The following is a 21,131-nucleotide window of genomic DNA, read 5'->3' as shown; positions in this document are numbered from 1 at the left end:
GGTAGATCCTTTTTCTACGGGGTAACTTGGCGTTCTTTGATCATACATGTAAAGCTTGTTGAATTTCAAATTTCAAAATATTTACATATAACAAATATAAATAATGATTTACAATTTCCTTATATGAGGCAATAAACCGAAGGTGAAGTTGATATGTATATTCAGATCCAAGACATTCGTCAATGTACAAACTTGTGCGCGGATCTGGGGGTGAGGGGGTGTCAGGGTCCGGGCTGCCCCTGGAAAATTCAAATTTCTTAAATTAAATTTAAATAGTACATTTACTGAAAATATCCCTCGCACCCCCCCCCCCCCCCCCCCCCCGACAAATTTCCTGGATCCGCACAACGCGCATGAAACTAGACATTGCATATAGTCTATATGGAAAATTCTTCAACTTGCTTAATTTCTTGTCTGTCATTCCAAACACCATTTCATTTTTTCATGCTGCCTGTCTGTATTAACCATATTTATATTAGTAAAGGAGTAACTATTGAAAACGTAAAATCACTTTGCTATTTGGGTATTGTTTTATCAAGAAGTGGAAAATTTAATAATGCTAAAAAACATTTAGTAGAACAAGCGTCAAAGGCATTGTGTGGTGTTTTACGTAAAATACGTTATTTTAGCCTACCAATATTAATTGTCAGTTAGACTTATTTGACAAGGTCATTAACCCAATTTTACTTTACTCGTGCGAAGTGTGGGGTTACGAAAATTTAGATATTATTGAAAAGGTACATTTAAAATTTTTGAAATTTATTCTTAATCTTAAATCTAGTACTCCAAATTGTATGGTGTATGGAGAAACTGGAAGGTATCCATTGTCACTCTTTGTTAAAATTAAAATGATAATGTACTGGGCAAAAGTTTTGACAGCCCACGATTGTAAACTCACTAATGTAATCTATTGTTATTTTTATAGATGTTACAAAAATGGATCTTTTATACATCCATGGATACAATGTATATATGATATACTCAACTCGTGCGGGTTGTCATATATATGGGAAAATCAAACAACATGTAGCTATAACTGGCTTTAGTCAATAGTTAAAGAAATATTACAAAATCAATTTGTATAAGATCGGAGAAGTATTGTAGATAACTCACCAAAATGTATTAATTATAGAATTTTTAAAACAAATCTCAATTTAGAAAAGTACTTGTTGATTTCACCTACAGATCTACGGATCACGTCTACAAAATTACGAACATGTAATCATCGATTCCCCATTGAAACAGGTAGATGGCATAATATTGAAAAACATTTAAGAAAATGTACAATGTGTGATTCTAATAGTATTGGGGATGAATTTCATTATATTTTAGAATGTACATATTTTGTAAACGACAGAAAAATGTTTTTACCCAAGAGATATTATGAAAACCCAAATATTATAAAATTTAACGAGCTCATGAATACTTTTAATGTAGAAAAACTAAAAAACTTGTCAATATTTATTAAGAAAATTTTCAAAGTCTGTTCTTCCAGAAACCAACCTTAACAACCTAATTGTATTGTGATTTTAACTTTTTTTTGGTCATTATTACTTCTACTGTACATGTGATCCTTGACTGTATTCGTGTACATTTGTATATACTGATTTTGAACCTCAAATACCAGTGAACTGGTCTTGAGCGAATAAAGAATTGAATTGAATTGTATTGGAATAGGTTACATCACTTTATAATTAATAGCATTTAATACCTCAACAGCTTTCGTAACTTTCCAAACTTAATTAGAAAATAAAACCGTAACCATATGAAGCCAAATTTTAGAGTTTTTATTCTACAAATAAAGAAACACATTCTGTTGACAAAGATACAATTTGATATTGATCATATTTACTATACAGAACAGAAGGGCTCCACTGGAGTTCACAAAATAAATGTTTTCATTCACACAAACAATCATTGCCACTGATACATTCCAACATTTTAGACCCCCTTGACCCCTCCCCCCAGATTAAACTGACTCTACAAACTATTGCACTATGAAATAATGCACATGGTTTCAATATTCAGTTATTGCAACACTGCAAGACTACATATCTTATTAACACACTGATGAAACCACAGAAAAGTATTGTCAAGTGCTAGCTAGCAGAATGAGAACGAGACTTTATATACATCCTTGGCTTACTTTATGAACAAAAATATACATCATTGTGATACTAGCATACCACTATCGGTAAAAAAATAAATATTCCAGTTTGTTTGTCTGTTTGCCACATGAAATCAACAGTAAACCAGTGGGTTCAATCATTTTTCAAAAGAACAATGATTTCAGCATATTGGGCACCAAGGGAGTCTTACTGTTGAAAAAAAATTAAAAATATCTTGACAAATCTCTCCAGCATTTGATCAAATGCCTCCCTAAAATGGCATCAAAATTATAATAATCAAAGTTTTTTTTGGCAAAATATGATGTATTTCGATCCAAGCAGCAATACAGTAAATATCTTTTAACCGAAATTCAAAATAATATCAAGAAGACAAAAAAATCTCGATCCAAAATACTGTACATCAAACCAATTACATGTTACTTAGTAAAAAAGTCAGAAAAACCTGAGCGATGCTTTAAAAATAAAAAAAATTCGGGTGGTATGTGAAACATGGCAGAGCTTCTCTAACTCGATACGGTGGGGTGCTGTGTAAAAAGATTCTGTATGCAATCACCAAAATCAAACATTTGTTCAACATGAAAGCATCGGTGCTAGTGAATGAACAAACACAAAGAAAGGGGAAAGAACTCCTCCCCAAACTGTAATTATGTTGTGCATACAACATTTTTACAAAAGAAAAAAATAATAACACAATGAAAATGCCCTTCCCATATCAAAAAGGTAACAGTTGATCAATACATGATAATCATTATTGGTATCTATAGGATTTTCTCCAGGAAAGCAAAAATGATGAAGTTCAGAAATGACAGCCATTCAATGGGGACATGATTTATAATTATAGCATTTTCTACCTCCTTTCATGAAGCACCAAACTGGAGGAAAAACATTACATTGCATTCACAGATTACATATAAACCTGGACTGTTTATGTTGACATTTGTTTATTTTTATTTTTCCTGTATTGGAACCAAAAACACAGAAACATTAAGAGCCATTTCAAAAATATACATATTTATGCCCAATTTTAGCTAACAATCGCAATTCATATAAGGTGTACTGGTATTTGCTATCTCTTTCTTATACTTTGTGGAAATATCAAAACATCATGTTAATTTTTTTTTAAATATTCATTTAAACCTTTGAATACAGAGCTTTTTTTTTCTCTTTCTCTGTTAAAACAAAGATAAATTATGAGTATACATTATAAAGAAAATTACATCTTATATTTAACACCTGTCATTGCTAATAAATACAAATCGATGTCTTTACTGACAAGTCATTGATTTTAAGAACACAATTTCTTTTGACAGAAAGCAGGAAAATAGACAAACTGATTTGATAAAAGGCGAATCCTGTCTGTATTTTCCTTCTAAACTGGTCCCTATGAATTTTGTCACAATGGGTCACCAAAAAAAAAAAAACTAATTAGCCAGAGACACAGATCAAGAAGATTGTCAGAATTATGCAACAGAGGATTTCAGCATTGATCAAGTCTCCAAACCAACTGGCTTTTTTTCCATGTCCTTGGTTACTTCCCTTGAACACAGGTCAATGGGTCAATCTGTAATAGAAATAATACACATGGCATATCATATGGAAAAAAAAATCTTCTGTCATTTAAATCAATTATTTAGGTAGTTGTATAAACAATAATAGTGCAGGAAACAAATTCATTTGTAACTGTGTTACTGAGTGAATGCTAGTCTGCTAGTCAATGTGTTACTGAGTGAATGCTAGTCTGCTAGTCAATGAACAAATTACCTTCCACAGCATATAAACATATAAACCTCCCCCTTTTTTAAAACACTGATGCCATTATTGAGAATACCTTAACATGAAAATTCCAACACAATCACAGATTCACATGGCAGCTCATATTAAGTTCATCAAGTTTAAATACACAATTTGTACAATTAAGCCATGAGTTATCAATCCTCCCTCTCTATTTTACTTTATTTACACAATGCTTACAGACCAGCAATTATGAATACAGAGAGCATAGAGATATCACAATGCTTACACTGCCTGCATTGGGCAGAAACATGTTACATGTACATCACATATTTCTCTTGCTCAGGGACACTACCTTGGTCTTTACCTGATTAAAACAGACCACAGTCCTTGAGATTGTTCTTGATAATGACATCTGTGACGGCATCAAACACAAACTGTACGTTGTTGGTATCTGTCGCGCACGTAAAATGCGTGTAGATTTCCTTTGTGTCTTTCCGCTTGTTCAGATTTTCAAATTGCAGCTGAATGTAGGCCGCTGCTTGTTCAAAGTTATTGTCACCTGTCAGGGGTAAAAGCAAAAAGAAAAGATCAAATATTGATGCTTTACGGAAATCAGAAAGGGAGTTAACTGTAGATGTTTTCTAAATATCTGTTATGCACAACAGGTAAAAAATCAACAAAATACACTTTACATGTACATATGCTAGTATTACTACACAAACATATTTTGTGCCTCTTTCTTCAGAGAGCTATGACAAAAAAAATGAAATGCTATTAAAATTTCAAATTTCTGGCTGCAGGATCATGAAGCAGTCTTAGACTTATGTCAAAATTTGTACACTGTCTTATTGTGTTGTAATTGAAAACATAGAAAAACTATAAATGCTATAAAAATGTGTCTCTATAGTACATTGATAGTTACAAATTTCAAGTGTAACTTTATGATAAATATTCGTTTTATGAATGATTGAAATCTGGACTTAAATCTGAAATGCTTCACGATCCCGATGCGTGCTCTTCAGTGAGATTTTTCTTTCGATCAGAATTAATAACAAGATGTAGACAAGAGACCACAGACTGAAGTTCAGACCTTGGTATTCTGGGAAACAGATTGTGAGGGGTGACTTCTTGATCTTGTCCTCGAACAGGTCCTTCTTGTTCAGGAAGAGGATGATGGAGGTGTCGGTGAACCACTTGTTGTTACAGATTGAGTCGAACAGCTTCATGCTCTCCATCATTCGATTCTACAAATACACAACGTACAATTTAACTGCAAAATTTCTGTAAACAGGCTGCATGTTCTATGTATACAAGACAAAGTATAGATCCGATTCCTCATTTTATACAATCTCATGTTTATTAAATACCGTAGATTTGGTAATTTTTCGTGATGATCTAATTTTCGCTTTTTTCACGATAGCTGTCAAATCACATAATATTGAATACACAGGAATTATATCTTGTTCTATTTTCCTTAAGATACTTTTAAAATTGCAAAAATTGACTGACGCAAATTAAAAATGCTACATATTTCGCCCATTTTTGCAAATTTTGCGACACGCAAAAAAAAACGGATTTATGATAAGACAACAAAAGAAATACATGCACTACTTCACATGTTGACATATTAATGATATCAATACATTGAGCCACATTTTGGATTTTTATTTTTGGATCCATCCCCTTAAAAAATAATTATACTTTAATCAATACATTGAGCCACATTTTGGATTTTTATTTTTGGATACATTCGATTAAAAAATAATGATACTTTAATTATGGGAAATATGTTCCTGTGTTTGTAATTATATTACAATAATCCGGTTAGTTATGTCATGATAACAAATTTAAAGATATAGAACATTTGGAACTTTCAAGAATCTGTACTGTAAATATTTCTTGTTTACATTAGGAAAAAAAAGACGCAGGATAAACAAACAACCTTATGTGTATTACAATCTTTAAATGCACATATTGTGTGATAAAAACTTATGGTTTTTCTTGTGTAAAATATCGGTCATGTTGACACAAACAGATATGTAGGTTTACTTTGGCATCGAACTACCTATGGATAAACAAGTCACTCCTATCGGTAAGAGTAGACAAAAACTTCCCTTACTCCTCATAATAATCTTACATCATGACAGTGAATTGCGATTTAAATTGATTTACCGGTATTTATCAACCTCAAAGTATATTTCATATATTTTTTCCTTCCTGCTTTGTCAATGACTGTTAACAAAACTGCTTGTTTTTGTTTTTCTAAAAAAAAAAAAAAGCTTTCTCTCTTCCTAACCCCTTCCTAAATAGACTTGATAAAGAAACAATGACTTCTCTGTAATGTAATACTTTTTGTTAAATAAACACCAGTATCTGCCTCCCATGAAAAAACTTTTAAAAAGTTATTATATTTGAAAAAGGGGGGTGGTTCATTCAAGTTTTTAAAGTAATTTTTTGGGGAGGATGTGTGAAAACATGTGCTTCCTTCCTGCATTGGCCCGCGATTAGTCTCACCATTTCCTGGTCCTCCACCAGTGTTAAGTCGTATTCACTCATAGCCACGATGAAAATGATGGCAGTCACGCCCTCGAAACAATGAATCCATTTCTTTCTCTCTGACCTCTGACCTCCAACATCAAACATTCTGTAAACAAGATGAGTAAGTCAAGCGGCATAAAGTGTTTAAAATAAAAACACACAGTAAACAGTCCGTGTCCTATCCATCAACCACATCCCAGACTTCAAAACCAGCATGTCACCGACAGACAAAAACAGCTTCCTTAATAATTACTTTTCCCTCTTACATTATCCAAACACATTACGGAATTCTCAGAACAGTTACCTATTTTAAAATATCTTCATTTACTTGAGAACAAAAATTTCATTTCTAATCAATTTTATCAATTCTTATCTGAACATTTAATAGAGGAACTATAGTCTTATATGAACATTAAAGAGATGACTAAACGGTAAATTACTAGAAAAAAAAGAAGAGCAATGAAGGTATTAAATATGTAAAGCAAGATGCAAGCTTACTTGAAGTGCAGGTCTTTGAATGTGAAGTGGGTCTCCACGATTCCTGTGGTTTTGACCCTCGTTCTGAGGACGTCTTGTTCAGTCGGGACATATGAGGGCTGGGATATCCTGTCCAAGGAATTTAAGTAGCTGGAAAAAAACCCACATCCAATGTTATATTTTGGGTCTTTCTATTTCATTTACATTTAAATATGTCATTTTTAGTTTATCAGTTTGTTCTTCACATCTACCTGTACAAGAGATTCCTTCTTCAAGAATATACCCCCTTATAAAACAAGTGCCATGAAACTCACAATAGAGGATCACATAAGAATCTAATATAGTACATTAAGGTAAATATATTTTAATTTCTTAAATATTTGTTATTTCTTTTCTCTGCAAGTGTTTTCTAACGTGCTATATTTTGTGAACCGTAAGGACATTCTGGTGGTAATCCAATATGGCAGACAGGGAACTCACTATTCTGCCGAGTCGTTGAGCTGGTACTCCCGCGATCGACTGAAACAACCCTGAACGCCCGAGTCCTTCCACAGCCGCTTCATGATGGCCGCCAGTTCCGGTGACAGGTCGCCTTCCTCTGCATTGCCAGTCACCGAGAACAGCTTCCTAGCATCGTCCTGAAAGTAACGAAAATACCACTAATGAGGCGCTGCTAGGTCAATATGTAACTTACACTTTTCACACGCCTTTGTTGTTAACATTAAATGAGATTTCTCCGAAAATGGTGAAAATGTTTCCCCATAAATATAACAAGAACTCCACTAATTAGGCATCACTAGGTCAAGGCGTAACATAATCATTTTTTAATATGCTTTTGTTGTGAACATTAGATAACATTCTGCTTTATTATTATTATTATTATTATATCATTATAATTTATATTTTTGATACATATTTTTGCCTAGTTTAATTCTTAAAGGAGATTTTCATTAAAGATCTTCAAAGCATATAGATACAATATGATATGAAATTTGGAAACAGCTAATTAGTACTTATAAGATATTAGGACTCATTGTCAACAATGTAAATCATGGCCATGACCATTAGATACATGAAAGTCATTAAAAAAGAAATGTACGATAATTATAGGGTATATTAATGACAATGAACTAATCAATACACAGTACACCAAGCTATTTTTTTTTTAGTTTTGAGGGGTGCTGATTTTGGTGCATCAAATTGATGCGTCAACCATAATAGGCCTTATTTAGCTTGATTTACCTTAAACCTTTGTAAAGAAAAATTTTGGCATGTGTTAAAAATATTCGGGTATAGTTTACTTTAGTGTACTCTTTCTTCTCTCAAATAACCAAACTTTTACACTAGCCCAAATAATCAGGTATGTGTGATATAGAACTGTATCTAGATCATTCAGCGAGAGATCAAACCCAATACACAAGATTTAAAGCTTATTTATTACATTGATAATACACACTATGATCCTAAACAGCTGGAGGCCAGAGGAGGAGGCAATTGCCTACAGGTAATATGATATTTATTGGACAGTCAATGTACACAGAAATGTCAACAGGAAGTTTAACCTCTGTCAACTTGAATTAGGGTAATACAAATACTTGTCTTGCAAGGAAGACTTCTCAATCCCTATCTCTCTATACGCATTGTTTCTTTGCTCTCCTATCTTGCAATGCAATAAACAGCTGATAAAGGGGATTTGGAAGGGAGGCGAAGAACTGAAAGATAATGGGGAATTCCAGCAAAATTGCCTAACTCTGATTGCAGACTAACAGAAGATTGCTTTTTTACCTATCTACCTAACAGCATTTTAAGGTTTTGCTTTTCACTCCTCTACCTAACAGCATTTTAGGGTTCTAGCATAAATCCAGACGACACAGTCATAAACCATTACATGTATATACTCTGATTCAATCAAGAAAGATTTTTATGACAATTGGCCCATCATTGAGATCCAATTTAATGGGCCGAAGCTCTGTCCTGCCAAAGGTATAAATGCATTAAGATTCCACAACCATCAGTGTAATGACCTAGTGTTGCTATTGGAGGCGGCTATAGAGGCCTGCCTTGTCAATAACTGCCAATGCATTGTCCCTACACATCAGAATGTGTTGCCTTCTCCCTAATCTAATTGTCACCTGTGCTGGGATCAATATTCATTAGAAAACAGTTCTATGCACACAGTGGGATTACAAATCAATTTTTTCTCTCCCAGTGCTCAGTGTCTAAATAGGGTATCTAGCCTGGACGCAGAGAGATCTCCCCGAGACTGAGCCCATCAGCTGTCATACTGTTACAGCACGGAATCAGTAACAGTGGATATTTTGGTCCTCTAGATTAGTTCTAGGCTGAGAAAGCAACACATTTGCCATCGACCCCAAAAGACTTCTAAAATAGATCTCCACATAAAATACATTTCTGACGTCTACCAAGTTCAATTTACATTATGGTTCATTTCTTTATTGACAAATGGGGATTCAGAGAGGGTGTGGGGTGGGGGGGGGGGGGGGTATGGGTGGGGGTGGTAGGGAGTATTGGTTGATTTGGGTTGGGTGAGTATAATTCATACCAATAAAATAAATTCCTTACTATTTCCTAGTTATTACCATTAATAGATAGCATGCATTTGAAGTGAACTTTGTTGAGTATTACTAACATGGGAAAATTCTCCACAAACTTCGCAGGAAGCTTGTGGTCTACTGTTTGCCCTGGGAAGGAAATAGTTTTCCTGCCTCCATTTTGAACAAATCCTTGTGAACCCTGGGTCTATCAAGGCTACGCATTGTTACAGCCGTGTATGCACAAACAAATAACATGTAGCCTATCAATAAGTCGGAAAATTAAAACTTATGTCTCTCCATTATAATCATCACCCAATTATAATCTGACATTGAGATTTAAGTGTTTTATGAAAAGAGATAAAGGAAGAAATAGCTAAAGAACAGAGAGGTTGTGTATAAAAAAATTGCCAGTAAAAATTCATCAAATATTTGAACAAAAATATAAAACAGTCCCATCAAAATTACTCCATAAGGAAGAAAGCCAATTACGACGAGTTGGATTCGATTTTCGTCCATTGTTTTCTCAATACATGTACTAAACTGTACTAGATAAAACTCAACGTAGAATACCGATAGGTAGGACGGTATAATTGTAAATTTGTTACGTACAGCCCTCTCTGGGTATCCGAACTCGAGTTTGAGCTGTCCCATGGCTCGGATGATGGCGATCATTGACTGGATCGTATTGCTGTAAACCACTGGCTTGTACTGTAAACATTCTTCTTGTGAATAGCCCTTTTCATGTATAATTCTACAAAAAAGCATTTCAAATATACTTCAATTAGCAATGAAAACAAAAGATTTTTTTAAATCACCATCAAAGTAATTATGACATGCTTTTAGGCATTCTTTTCCTGGATGCATACTTTTATTACAAGTATTAAAGATTCTTTATGAAGCTCCAATTTCATCTATTGAATTTGACATGCTTGTAAAAGAAAAGACCAAGGATTTTCATGAAATCAAGGAAGCACTTCATTTGTTTGAGCACAGTGTAACAAATTGAAAATGTGTGATCGCTTCAAAGCCATAGAACATGTAGAAATGATGTAATGATATTGTGAGCACTTACTTCATCTGTTTGACAATTGTACTTTTCCCCGACTCCCCAGCCCCTGGAAATAAAAATACAAACAATAACGCATTTAATCAACAAACTCAAACATTAACGATTCATTTCTATAAAATACAATGCAGCGGTTATGATCATTTCCTCTGGGATTCATTACATCAAGGATCTCATTGCGTCTGTGGTTGAGGAAGACCACATCAAGACAAATTGTTCGCAAATGTTGAAGAGTGGTAACTTTTTAACTTACAACTAAATCACACATTCCACTCAAATGCTTTCTCCAGGGAAACAATTATATTCATCCATTTCATAACCTGGATTCAACCAATACTGCACTTACTTCAAGTTACCAACAGTAAATGAAATAGACTTGCTCGGAATTAAATTGTGGGATGTTGGTTCTACCCCATACTATCTAGTTACCCAAATACATGTACTATATTTGATGAAAATCTAATAACTCAGCTATTTATGGTTTAAAATTTGCCTCTCTATCAGAAAAAATAGTTTTCATCACAGACTTGATTTAAACTTATTCCAGTGATAAAGCATGACATTGATATAGCAAAAAGTGTTTTAAAATAGACTTTTGCAACTAAATATTGCATTTTTTTTTTCACTGAACGCCATTTAAAATTTAATCTCATTTGTCGAAAACCTTTTTCTTGTGGTGCAAATTTTTTGTGCTTTGATTCCATCATTGCAAATAGGTCAATTTCTTTTTTGCAATTCAATTTTTTTTTCTGGTGACATTTTAAAATATGAAACCAAAATTATAAATAAGACAATTTCTGCAGTTGAAAATGACAAAAAAAAAAGAAACTGCAAAATTTCATATAAAACAGCACCCCACAGAAAAATCCAGTAATATACTGTATATTTCATGACACCTGGGGCATTTTTCACCTTGCAGTGGTCAACAAACATATCCTGAACTCTGATGACCTCTACATCTCTGCAATGGTGAGTTGTAATGATTTCACATTTTGATGTAACAGTTACGTACATGTACACCCTCATACTCAGTGAAAGCATAGAGATCATCTGCAGTTCAGATAAACTGACTGAGTAAGGACTAAATTTAGGTCAATTGGCCTTCATTACAACATGCATATGGGGGCAATATCAGTACATCACAGTAATATAGCACGTACCACTGCGGAACCAGCATTTTCTAGAATTGATGCCTGAAAATCATGAAAACCCAGTAAACATGTACTAACTCCCAATTTCAATTTTTTCTTCTTCTGAAATCTTTACTCTCCCTCATTTTTTTTCCTTTTTACTAAACCTTCGTTAATATGGTCCACATCAGTAAAAAAAAAAATTTCAACATCAGGAGACTTAAATAATGAATGTGTAATTGCATGAGAAAACAACTTGTTGACCAATTAGAAAGTTTTTAATGAAGAGGTCTGGTCGTCCCCCAGCTTAATCACGTAGACATAAGTAGATGTTCCCGTTATAAGGCTTCAGGGACTCGCGGTACAGCAGGGTTGTATTTACAATGATCACTCGAGCATGCTACTTATAGGACTTAATAGCTAGCTGATTTCAAATCGGCTTTTGGGCAAAAAACTGGCCCTACATGTTGTAAAGTACTTAGGTATGTAATAGGAAATACCAAACTTGTAGCTCGGGCATTGTTGTTCGTGAATAGTCACACCCTAAAAAATATAACAGGTTTTTTTCCATTACATGTACCTGCTAATCAAGTACATTTAGTAATTTAGTTAGAAAAAAACTTCAAAATAATTGTGCCGGATTAATCAAACCTCGGCATTGATAATGGTACTCAGATTCCATTCAGAGAAAAAAATAAGCCAACTTTGGAATTATACCCCTAAACACATGGAATAACTATTGCTCGATATTGTTTGTCTTGGAGATAGTTTATTAAACATCAAAAGATAAACACCTTGTTGCAAAACATTTCATCTCGTCAACAACAAGAACTGTTAAATCTCAGATAACCTTATACCTGAAGTTTTGAAATCATGTAGTGTTTGACTCAGTAGTGGACATGGTGAATCTATTCAATTTTTCTTACAGTAAAATATAACAAGGTTTAATGTAATGGTTTTTTTGGGGGGTTTTTTTCATATACATGTACTAATTTAGGGTTATATAAGTTTAATAGTCCTCACTTATTATATTTATCCATTTGATAATTACATGTGCACTGGTATTTGATTAACCAATACCTGAGCTATGTAGGAAAAAGTTACCATTAAATTTTCTAAAGCTTAAAAGTTGTAAGGTTTGATTCATTTTTTTTTAAAAAATTTCTTATAAAAAATTTGTTTTATAAATCATAACATTGTGAGTCAGCGAGTATTAGTTCTTTCTTATTCAAAAGAAATATTCTACATAGCCCATTGCTTTTAACAATTCTCTAGGATTTCCATTATACATGTACATGACCATCTTTCCCACAACAAAACCATTTAAAAAAAACTTTATGAAATCCAAGATATCCCATCTCAGCTTGATGTCTCCAACCTTTTGTTTGAAAGCTAAAACAGCGTGTGACCCCCCCCCCCCCCCAAAAAAAAAACCAAAAAAAAAAACCACACCAGGTATTGTAGCCCCCCCCCCTTTCAAAATAGTTCTGAAGGCTAACACAAGGCACTTTCAGAAAAATCCTCCTAATCCCCTTTGTTCTCCTAGCTTTTAAAGTTATTCAGGTTTTAACAATATCCTTCTAATCTGGAACAATGGCCGTGTTGAGACTAACAAACCTTTATAATATAATCCGGCTAACTTCTTGAGCCAGGTGATCAACGAGTGATATACTTGTAAAAAAGGACAACGTGTGTCAAATATTACATTCCAATACTGGACCCAAATGTTTCAATAAGAGCTGTTTGTTAGTATTCACTGATAACCAAGCTCTTGAGAGAAACTGTTCCTTTGAGGTGACGGCCATGGCATTCACAAACTCATCAAAATACTGTTACATCTATGCAACATTTGTCTCCTGGTTTCCCCCATCTGCCGTTTCTCTGGTTTACAGCAAGAGATACGGCATCATCTGCTGTTTCTCTGGTTTACAGCAAGAGATACAGCATCATCTGTTGTTTTTTCTGGTTTACAGCAAGAGATACGGCATCATCTGCAGTTTCTCTGGTTTACAGCAAGAGATACGGCATCATCTGCTTTCCACTTAGTTAGGATAGAAATACATTTGTACATTTGTAGCAACTTGTCCTTCAACTTTGACCTCATCTGACTGAACTGAATATAAACACATCCCAACAATTAGAGCCTACTAATCAGTTTATTTCCCAGAATATACTCATGCATTCATGCCTCATATGTGTTTTTTCTTCACGAAGTCTGTCATTGCTAAGGATCATATACTTCGATGAAGGAAATTTTTGTTCCAATCTTTTTCTATAAATAAATAAATTTCGTGCCAGTGCATTAAATGATATAGGCATTAAGAGATGAATTCCAGTTTTTGTATCTAGAAATTAGAGGAATGACAATTATCATGTCGCCTACAACTTCTTTTTATTAATAATCCAAAGTTTTGAAGGCATTAAACAAGGATGAACTTGTTTCGACTCCGGTGTGAATTTAATTTTTTCTAGATGGCGTTTTAAAAAAACATTAAACAGCATTTTTTGTTGATCGAGGGTTGATTAACCATAATGAATAAATTAGGATACTGAACCACTCAAATAATGACCATCCTCCATATAGGAACAATAGAGCCTAGGTTTTAAATAAATACAAAAATGTTATTAAAATTTAGACAAGTAGCTGTGTATTTATTTTTTCAAGTGCTTACTTGTGTCTCACATGTGTCATCAACAGCACATGTGTGCATAGTGACACAGACTACTCATCATAAGCCACTTACGACGTGCCACACTGCTCACACAAAAGAGCTTATTTCTCAAAATAACTCTTCGTACATCAATGAAATAATTTATTTGACTATGGGCTCTTTGATGCACTGGGTATCAACAACATCTCTATATATGGGGGAAATCTATTAGTGCATTTCCTCTACATATCAATTGATCTTGGACACCCTTTGGCACTGCAGACTCGAGGGTAAAACTGATAACAAAAAAATTCAAAGGACTTTAAACAAATATTTGCGTAACCAGCATTTGGAGACAATTTTGTTTGGGGTTAATCACATGCCCGTTAAAACGTCCCAAATCAGACCCAGCAATGTTAGCACCTTCTTTTTTTCCATCTCTAGAACTTACCCAACAATAAAAATTTCACTTCCTTCAGAGAACGTTTATAGTCTTCCTGAATACTTTTGTTGATTTGTTTGGAGACTTTCGTGGCCTCTATGGCCTGTTTCTGTTCCTCCGATAATACGCAACCCATGGTCACAATCCTTATAAACTTATAAATCCAATTTGCTCTAAATGTTGCAATTAAATTTCAGTTCCTTACAACACGACACAAAAGTGAAACAACAATTTTACGCACAGTCACTGCCACATGTACTTAATTTCGTCACCAATAATAACACTATATATAATTCATATATATTTAAAAAAAAAAACGGTAAATGAAATACTTCCTTAATATGTCAATAGAAAAGTGCCTCAACTATTTTCCCCTTCGAATGACACAGAAACACATCAAGTTCCTGTAGGGTACAGATGAAACTTGGCCAAAATATCTGCATGAATCCAGAAACATAGAACCAATTCCTGTTTGTTAGAGATCCATTTCCAATTCACATTCTTGTTACAAGCATCCACACCCAATGACAACTTCTTTATTCTTCTTCTATAGACAGCTGTCGAGCAAACTTTAAAAAACTTCCAAAAACTTGAAAAACAAGTGGGTACAATGAACAAGACACATCGCTTTTCAGATCAGAGCCCCTCGTCAGTTAATAATGCGAGTACGAACACTTTGTAAACACCCTGGCTTCTCAAGCAGCATGAAAGAATGGGCACATGACAAAAAAATCCTTCCTTATTAATGCCTTCACGGTGTTGCTTTAACTTTAAAAAGTGTCCAATTGTCCATGTATAAATTCCTGAAGTAGGTCTTTATCCTGGATTATAAATTATTCTTGAGCCCTTCGTGTTGCGATTTGCCAAATTTAATACCGTCTTTGGTGAGGAATAAAAAAGAGCTGGGTCTGAATGGTCTTTTGAGGCGAGATCCCCAATAAATGGCCCAAGACTGACATGATCAGATTTAATCAAGATCGAGCTCTCCTACAATATGTAACGATAAGAAAGATCGCCCCTTATAGGAACCAGTAAATTAAATGTCCTACTTGTCAATCAATCAGATCGGTCCTACGTTTGATGACAGTTTTCTTTTTATTGCATACTAGCACAATGCCGTGGGTTCCTAGTCTCAAGGGAACATCAAATGCCCGGGTCATTGTTTATAATAGACATATGTTGCAATTCTTGCATACATATACATATGTATCAGGTATACTTATTTTTCATGTACATAATTATTAGCCAGTAATCCTGCAGTTGCCTGTGATCAGGTGGATAATAGAATTGAACATGGGAGGCATAAACAGATCTTAAGATATCACCTATATTTTTTATTTTCAGAAAAATAACGGATTTAAAGTTTACGAAGGCAGATTAAGAGTTCCTAAAAAATAATGTTTAATATTGATGTTTGCGTCAGCAAAACTATCAGCTATTTTTCTGGTGTTCTTTGAAGTCACAGAAAATATTCCACCCCCATTAATTGAATGTATTGCATGCAGAACCAATTCCCTATCTAGAGTTTGTACAGTAATGGAATTAGTCGCTATTCCCCAGTCTACAATTTTTTTTCACAAGAGAAAACCCTTTTGTAGAAAATTCAGTCCTTACGGAAATTCAGCCTTTACGAACTCTTGTTTAGAGCGACAGTCATTTTTAATTATATTTAACATTCAGCAGTGTCACACAGAGGTTTTTAGTATTTATAGTCATTTCAGAGTATCAAAAGCAGGCAGTTGTTTTGTTCCTTTAGATCAGCAAACATTGGTTTATAGGCACATTGAACTGAAGATGTACATGAAACATGCATTTAAATCAAAACTTAATTTCTATAGCGGATGCCTGCATAATCTTTAAATTCCTGCCTGTAGGTCTATCTTATTTGTTGTTAGTATGAATTAGATCCTACTTCTATCAATATAACTCTTGCTGAATTTTTCATATTGGATCTAAATTATACAGTGTTAATAATTTCAGATTTTAAAGGAAAGTTTTCTTGCCTTCTGATACTCTCTCTCTCTCTCTCTCTCTCTCTCTCTCTCTCTCTCTCTCTCTCTCTCTCTCTCTCTCTCTCCATATAGTATAGGGTGTACATAATGACTGCAGTGACTGTGTTCAAACTTCAATGTTTTCCCTTTACATCCTTACACTGTCAATAACAGGCTCTGAATACACCAGTTTAAAAGTCACATATTACACAAAATTCTTTCCTAGTTTGTGTACGCAATTGACATTTTGAATCTATATTGTATCTCTTGACACATAAAATATGCTGTACATATATGCTACGTACAGCCAAGCACTTGATATAGAATAGAAATGTTGTAAATTTAAATGAATACTTGTTACATTAAATGTAAAAGGAATGTAACTTTACACGAGTATGATATATATGCAATATTGATTCCCCTACCACAAACACTAAGGCAAGCTCCTTATAGCATTGATGGTCAGATTTATTACACATTATGTGCCTGGTGTATGCGTGTATGCATGTGTGTGTGTGGTTGGAGATGAATTTGATGACAGTCCAGCAGTTTGTCATGACCAGGTGTTTATTTGATCAGCTGTTTATTGCCCTTATTGGTCACATAATGTAATGCCCTTACTTTCCTGAAAAGAATTCATAAACAAGCAGCCACTCTTTCGAATAAAAGATGATTCAAATATGTGGGAATATCAAACATCTGTGACTTTATTTTTTTTTATTGTCTTAACTTGCACTTAACTATCTATTTGCAGGAGGTATACTAAACATTTAATGCATTTATAGCTAGGCAGCTTACTTTCTTTTCAAATTCTGCATTTTAAGTTATAATGTGTGTAATATTATATGGAACAAGTTTATTCAAACAGTATTTTTAATAAGTACTATCACATTTGAACCTCATTGTAATGTATCCTGTGCTGTGCATTGAACTGTAACGGTATTTGGGGGGGAGGGGGGGGGGGGGGGAGGGGGGAGTGTGATCATGTGTTCAAAAACAGGTTTGATCTAAGTTTAGTTGCCCTACTTCATAACCAAAGTTCATCCCTATTTTATTTTTTATTTTTCTTGGCTTCTTGGCTCATATGCGATAAGTTCTGCAAAGTAATTCTATTTTTCCCTAGTGTTGATTGCAGGCTGTTTTTTAATGAACGATATGCTTGTCATGCAAACCTGCTTGTCTTGCACACCAAGTCGTAGAACGGAATACCAGGACTTTCATCATTACATTGCACTCTAATCACTCACAATGTCTGAAAGGAAGGTATGATTCGCAGCACAAGCAAGATCGACTTATTAGCCTACAGTGTGATCCTTGTGCATCCATTGTGACAGTACTCAGAGACAGAATGTGGTGCAATTACACGTCTAGTGTTCTTGTCAATCTCAGAATGTGTGGGGTGCATAAACCCTCAAAGCTATTCAATTAAAATAAAAGGGTCTTGTGTATCATTTTAGTTAGGCTAGATTATATACCGGTATATGAAATTCAATTCTCAGGACATTTTAACATATCTTTTTTTTAATTTACTATAATATGGCCAATACACACCTGCATAAAACCTTGTCTTGTAAAATACTGTTTCATTGCATGTATTTTGTCAAAGCAGGTTCTGCTGCACTAAACCTCAATCAACTTTATTAATGTTGTTGATAGGTCAGACTCAGTCAAACAGTGACCATCGGTGACAAATTTAATTTTTCAACAACACTGTGGCATTCAAAGTTGATTAATGCTTTGGATCAGTTTGACTTTGAAAACACTGTAATTCAAGAAAAATAAAAGATCTTCACACAATTTGTCAAAAAATGGCATATTTCCTCAATCTAATCTTGGAATAAGTGAATCATGAGGAAATGTCTACAGAAATGATATTTTTGTAGCACTATCAGGATTTCCCACCCAGACCCCTTCCTATCGTTTTTTTAATGGGCACAAGGATGGCAAGTTGTCCCACACTAAAACAAACAGATTCTGTGCCTATTTACTTTGTACACGTTGCTATATTTCTAGTATTATAAGATATCTGTGTGTATACCAAATGTATATTATCTAATTTCTTATCTACAAGGGTTGCCTCCGACTTAAAATGAATTTAAATGGATTAACACTGGAAAAGCTATTAAGTTATGCAATTGATTGAATGTAAACACTTCATCATGTTATTTATGTACAGAATCACATTAACAAATTTTGATTCAAAAATGGGCTTTTGGTTGGGGAGGGGGTAGGGGCATATAGGATCATTTCAAATAAAGCACCCCAACTAAAATAATTTTATACTGTCCATCCTCTCAACTTAAAATCTTGGTATTGGAAAGCCCTCTCTTCTTTCATTTTTTCACCATTATTCTTGGTTATTATTTTATCAAATTTTTCTTCTTTTTTTTTCTAGAATGTTTTGCAATATGCATGCATCCATATATAGATACTTAATTAATATAATAATTCAAACTGACACACAGTAAGAAATTTCCTGTTATATTCATTACAAAACAATGGATTATTACATAACAGTTCAATCTCCTTTGAAGTTTTGGCATGAAATATCTGTAAACCCACAAAACAATACAGTTATGTAAACAAGTGACACTCCGATTCAGAATTTAAAGTACCTCGACTATTAAAGTAAAACACAAACAATGCAGACGTTAGACATTACTTCTCATATACGTGGGTTTTCTTATTTTGCCTCATTGATGCCGAATTTCCCCCATTTTTGAAACTGACCTAGTCTATGAGTTATGAAAAACCTATCTATTAACTTTGATATTCCCTTTCAGTTTCAGATATTACTCAGTTAAAATTTTCATTGTTCGATGTTCTTAATCTGCTGACAGAGAGAATGAATATGTTATTTATTCTTTGTATACAGCTTACATCATGAATCACTTGGCAAATATTTGGTTTAATCAGGATTAAGCCTTTAAAATGTTTATTGGAATTCCATATAGCATTGAATTTAATAACACAACCCATTGTCAACATATTGAGATGTCAACAACACCAAACCCTGTAATAAGATTACTGTGGCAATTAAACTTTTAATTAATTCCCAAGCCCTGACTAGTCTGAGTTGTAGAACTCGTTTTGTGGTGTAGTATTCAGGCTGTTGCAGTCTGCCATCATTGAACGCCTGTATATCTATTCTAATTCATCGCTTGATATTCCTGGCCTGCAGGATATGAAATGAAGTCGAGTTGAAACTCCATTTATAATCAAGATTTGGACCAGGCGATATGCATTTGTACAGAATACTAATTATATTACTTTAAGGTAAACAAGTTAAAAGGAAGAAGTTCTAAACTCAAGGCGTCAAGCAATAATTTTTTCAATCATGTTGCCAATTTTCAAATTCAAAATAAAAAAAAAAAAAACTTCATTTACATAAATATCATTCAATTCAACGGACAAGAAGAAGTATTATCATATGAATACCATATATTCACATGATATGTAGTGTTAAATTTCACAGCCAATGGGATTGTATGAAAAGATTGTCAAACCAAAATTCAAATTGAAGACAGTTTAAACTTATCATTTAAAATGACATTCAAAATAAATTAAATTTAGACAAATCTTTTAGAAGAATAGGCACTATATATCTGCATGCACTAAAATTCACATAAAATATCTGAAATGAAACGGGTAGGTAAATATTCATTGTCAAGCTGAACTGTTCTCAATTTCCAGCGAGTTCAAAACACGTGAATACAACCATTTAAAAATTTGCTAACACGGGATTCACGAGATGAGCCGATTGAACAAAACTTACCCAAAAGTAAAAGTTTCACCTCCCTGGATGCCTTCTCTCCATCTACCCTCAGAGCCTTGTCAATCTGTTTCGATCTCTCGACAGCCGCTTTGTCATCGGCTGAAACGGCGCACCCCATGTCCACTTAATTTCACTTAAACACGTTAAAATTTCCTTTGAATTAAAGATGGTTTGTTGGTTACTGACGATGTTTAAATTTCCTTAGTCCAAACCATGTGATTTATAAGATATCAGACACGAAAAAGCACGTTATTTCCTTGTGTATTATCAGTGTGATGTTCATAGGTGCATCGCCCGTTTTGAAATGGTTACCCGGATGTTTACGGGCACCTGCGCGAATGGAGTGCTTGCACAGAAAAATGCGTGTCTCAAAAGTCAAAATTTTGAGTGCTTGATTTGTGTAGGCTTTACCCGAAATAATTTGCTTAATTTTATTTATTATGTATAACAATTATTATTTTAAATTTTGTACGTGCAAATTTTACATCTAATATTTTGGAAATTATCATTCTATCATATGGGTGTTTTTTTAATATTATCATTAACGTTATCATATGACAGAAATGTTATCAACAAATCATAAAAATGTTTATGTTTTCAAAATTATATTTCATAAGACTTTCTTGTATATTCAGATTATACA

At 33.9% G+C, this 21,131-nt stretch overlaps 1 protein-coding gene across 2 annotated transcripts; it reads right to left on the bottom strand.

Moving 5' to 3' along the window:
- Nucleotides 1-1,772: 1,772 nt before the first annotated feature.
- On the bottom strand, nucleotides 1,773-20,803 carry LOC128158425 (guanine nucleotide-binding protein G(i) subunit alpha). 2 transcript variants are annotated; one of them, XM_052821243.1, is made up of 9 exons: nucleotides 20,489-20,803; nucleotides 10,506-10,548; nucleotides 10,043-10,184; nucleotides 7,359-7,516; nucleotides 6,900-7,028; nucleotides 6,378-6,507; nucleotides 4,954-5,107; nucleotides 4,228-4,422; nucleotides 1,773-3,690 (listed from the first exon to the last, which is right to left on the bottom strand). In XM_052821243.1, exons 1-8 carry the CDS (start codon nucleotides 20,604-20,606, stop codon nucleotides 4,232-4,234), a joined length of 1,065 nt encoding a protein of 354 aa, XP_052677203.1. In that variant the 5' UTR covers nucleotides 20,607-20,803; the 3' UTR covers nucleotides 1,773-3,690; nucleotides 4,228-4,231. The 2 variants fall into 2 exon arrangements, with proteins under 2 accessions (XP_052677203.1, XP_052677202.1); XM_052821242.1 differs by lacking the exon at nucleotides 20,489-20,803 and adding an exon at nucleotides 14,732-15,708.
- Between the last annotated feature and the right edge of the window lie 328 nt (nucleotides 20,804-21,131).

Source organism: Crassostrea angulata, chromosome 8 (genome assembly GCF_025612915.1).
Source record: "Crassostrea angulata isolate pt1a10 chromosome 8, ASM2561291v2, whole genome shotgun sequence".
In the NCBI taxonomy this organism is placed as follows: domain Eukaryota; kingdom Metazoa; phylum Mollusca; class Bivalvia; order Ostreida; family Ostreidae; genus Magallana; species Magallana angulata.
Note: the sequence above shows the minus strand (reverse complement) of the source record. Positions and strands in the feature narration are given on the sequence as shown.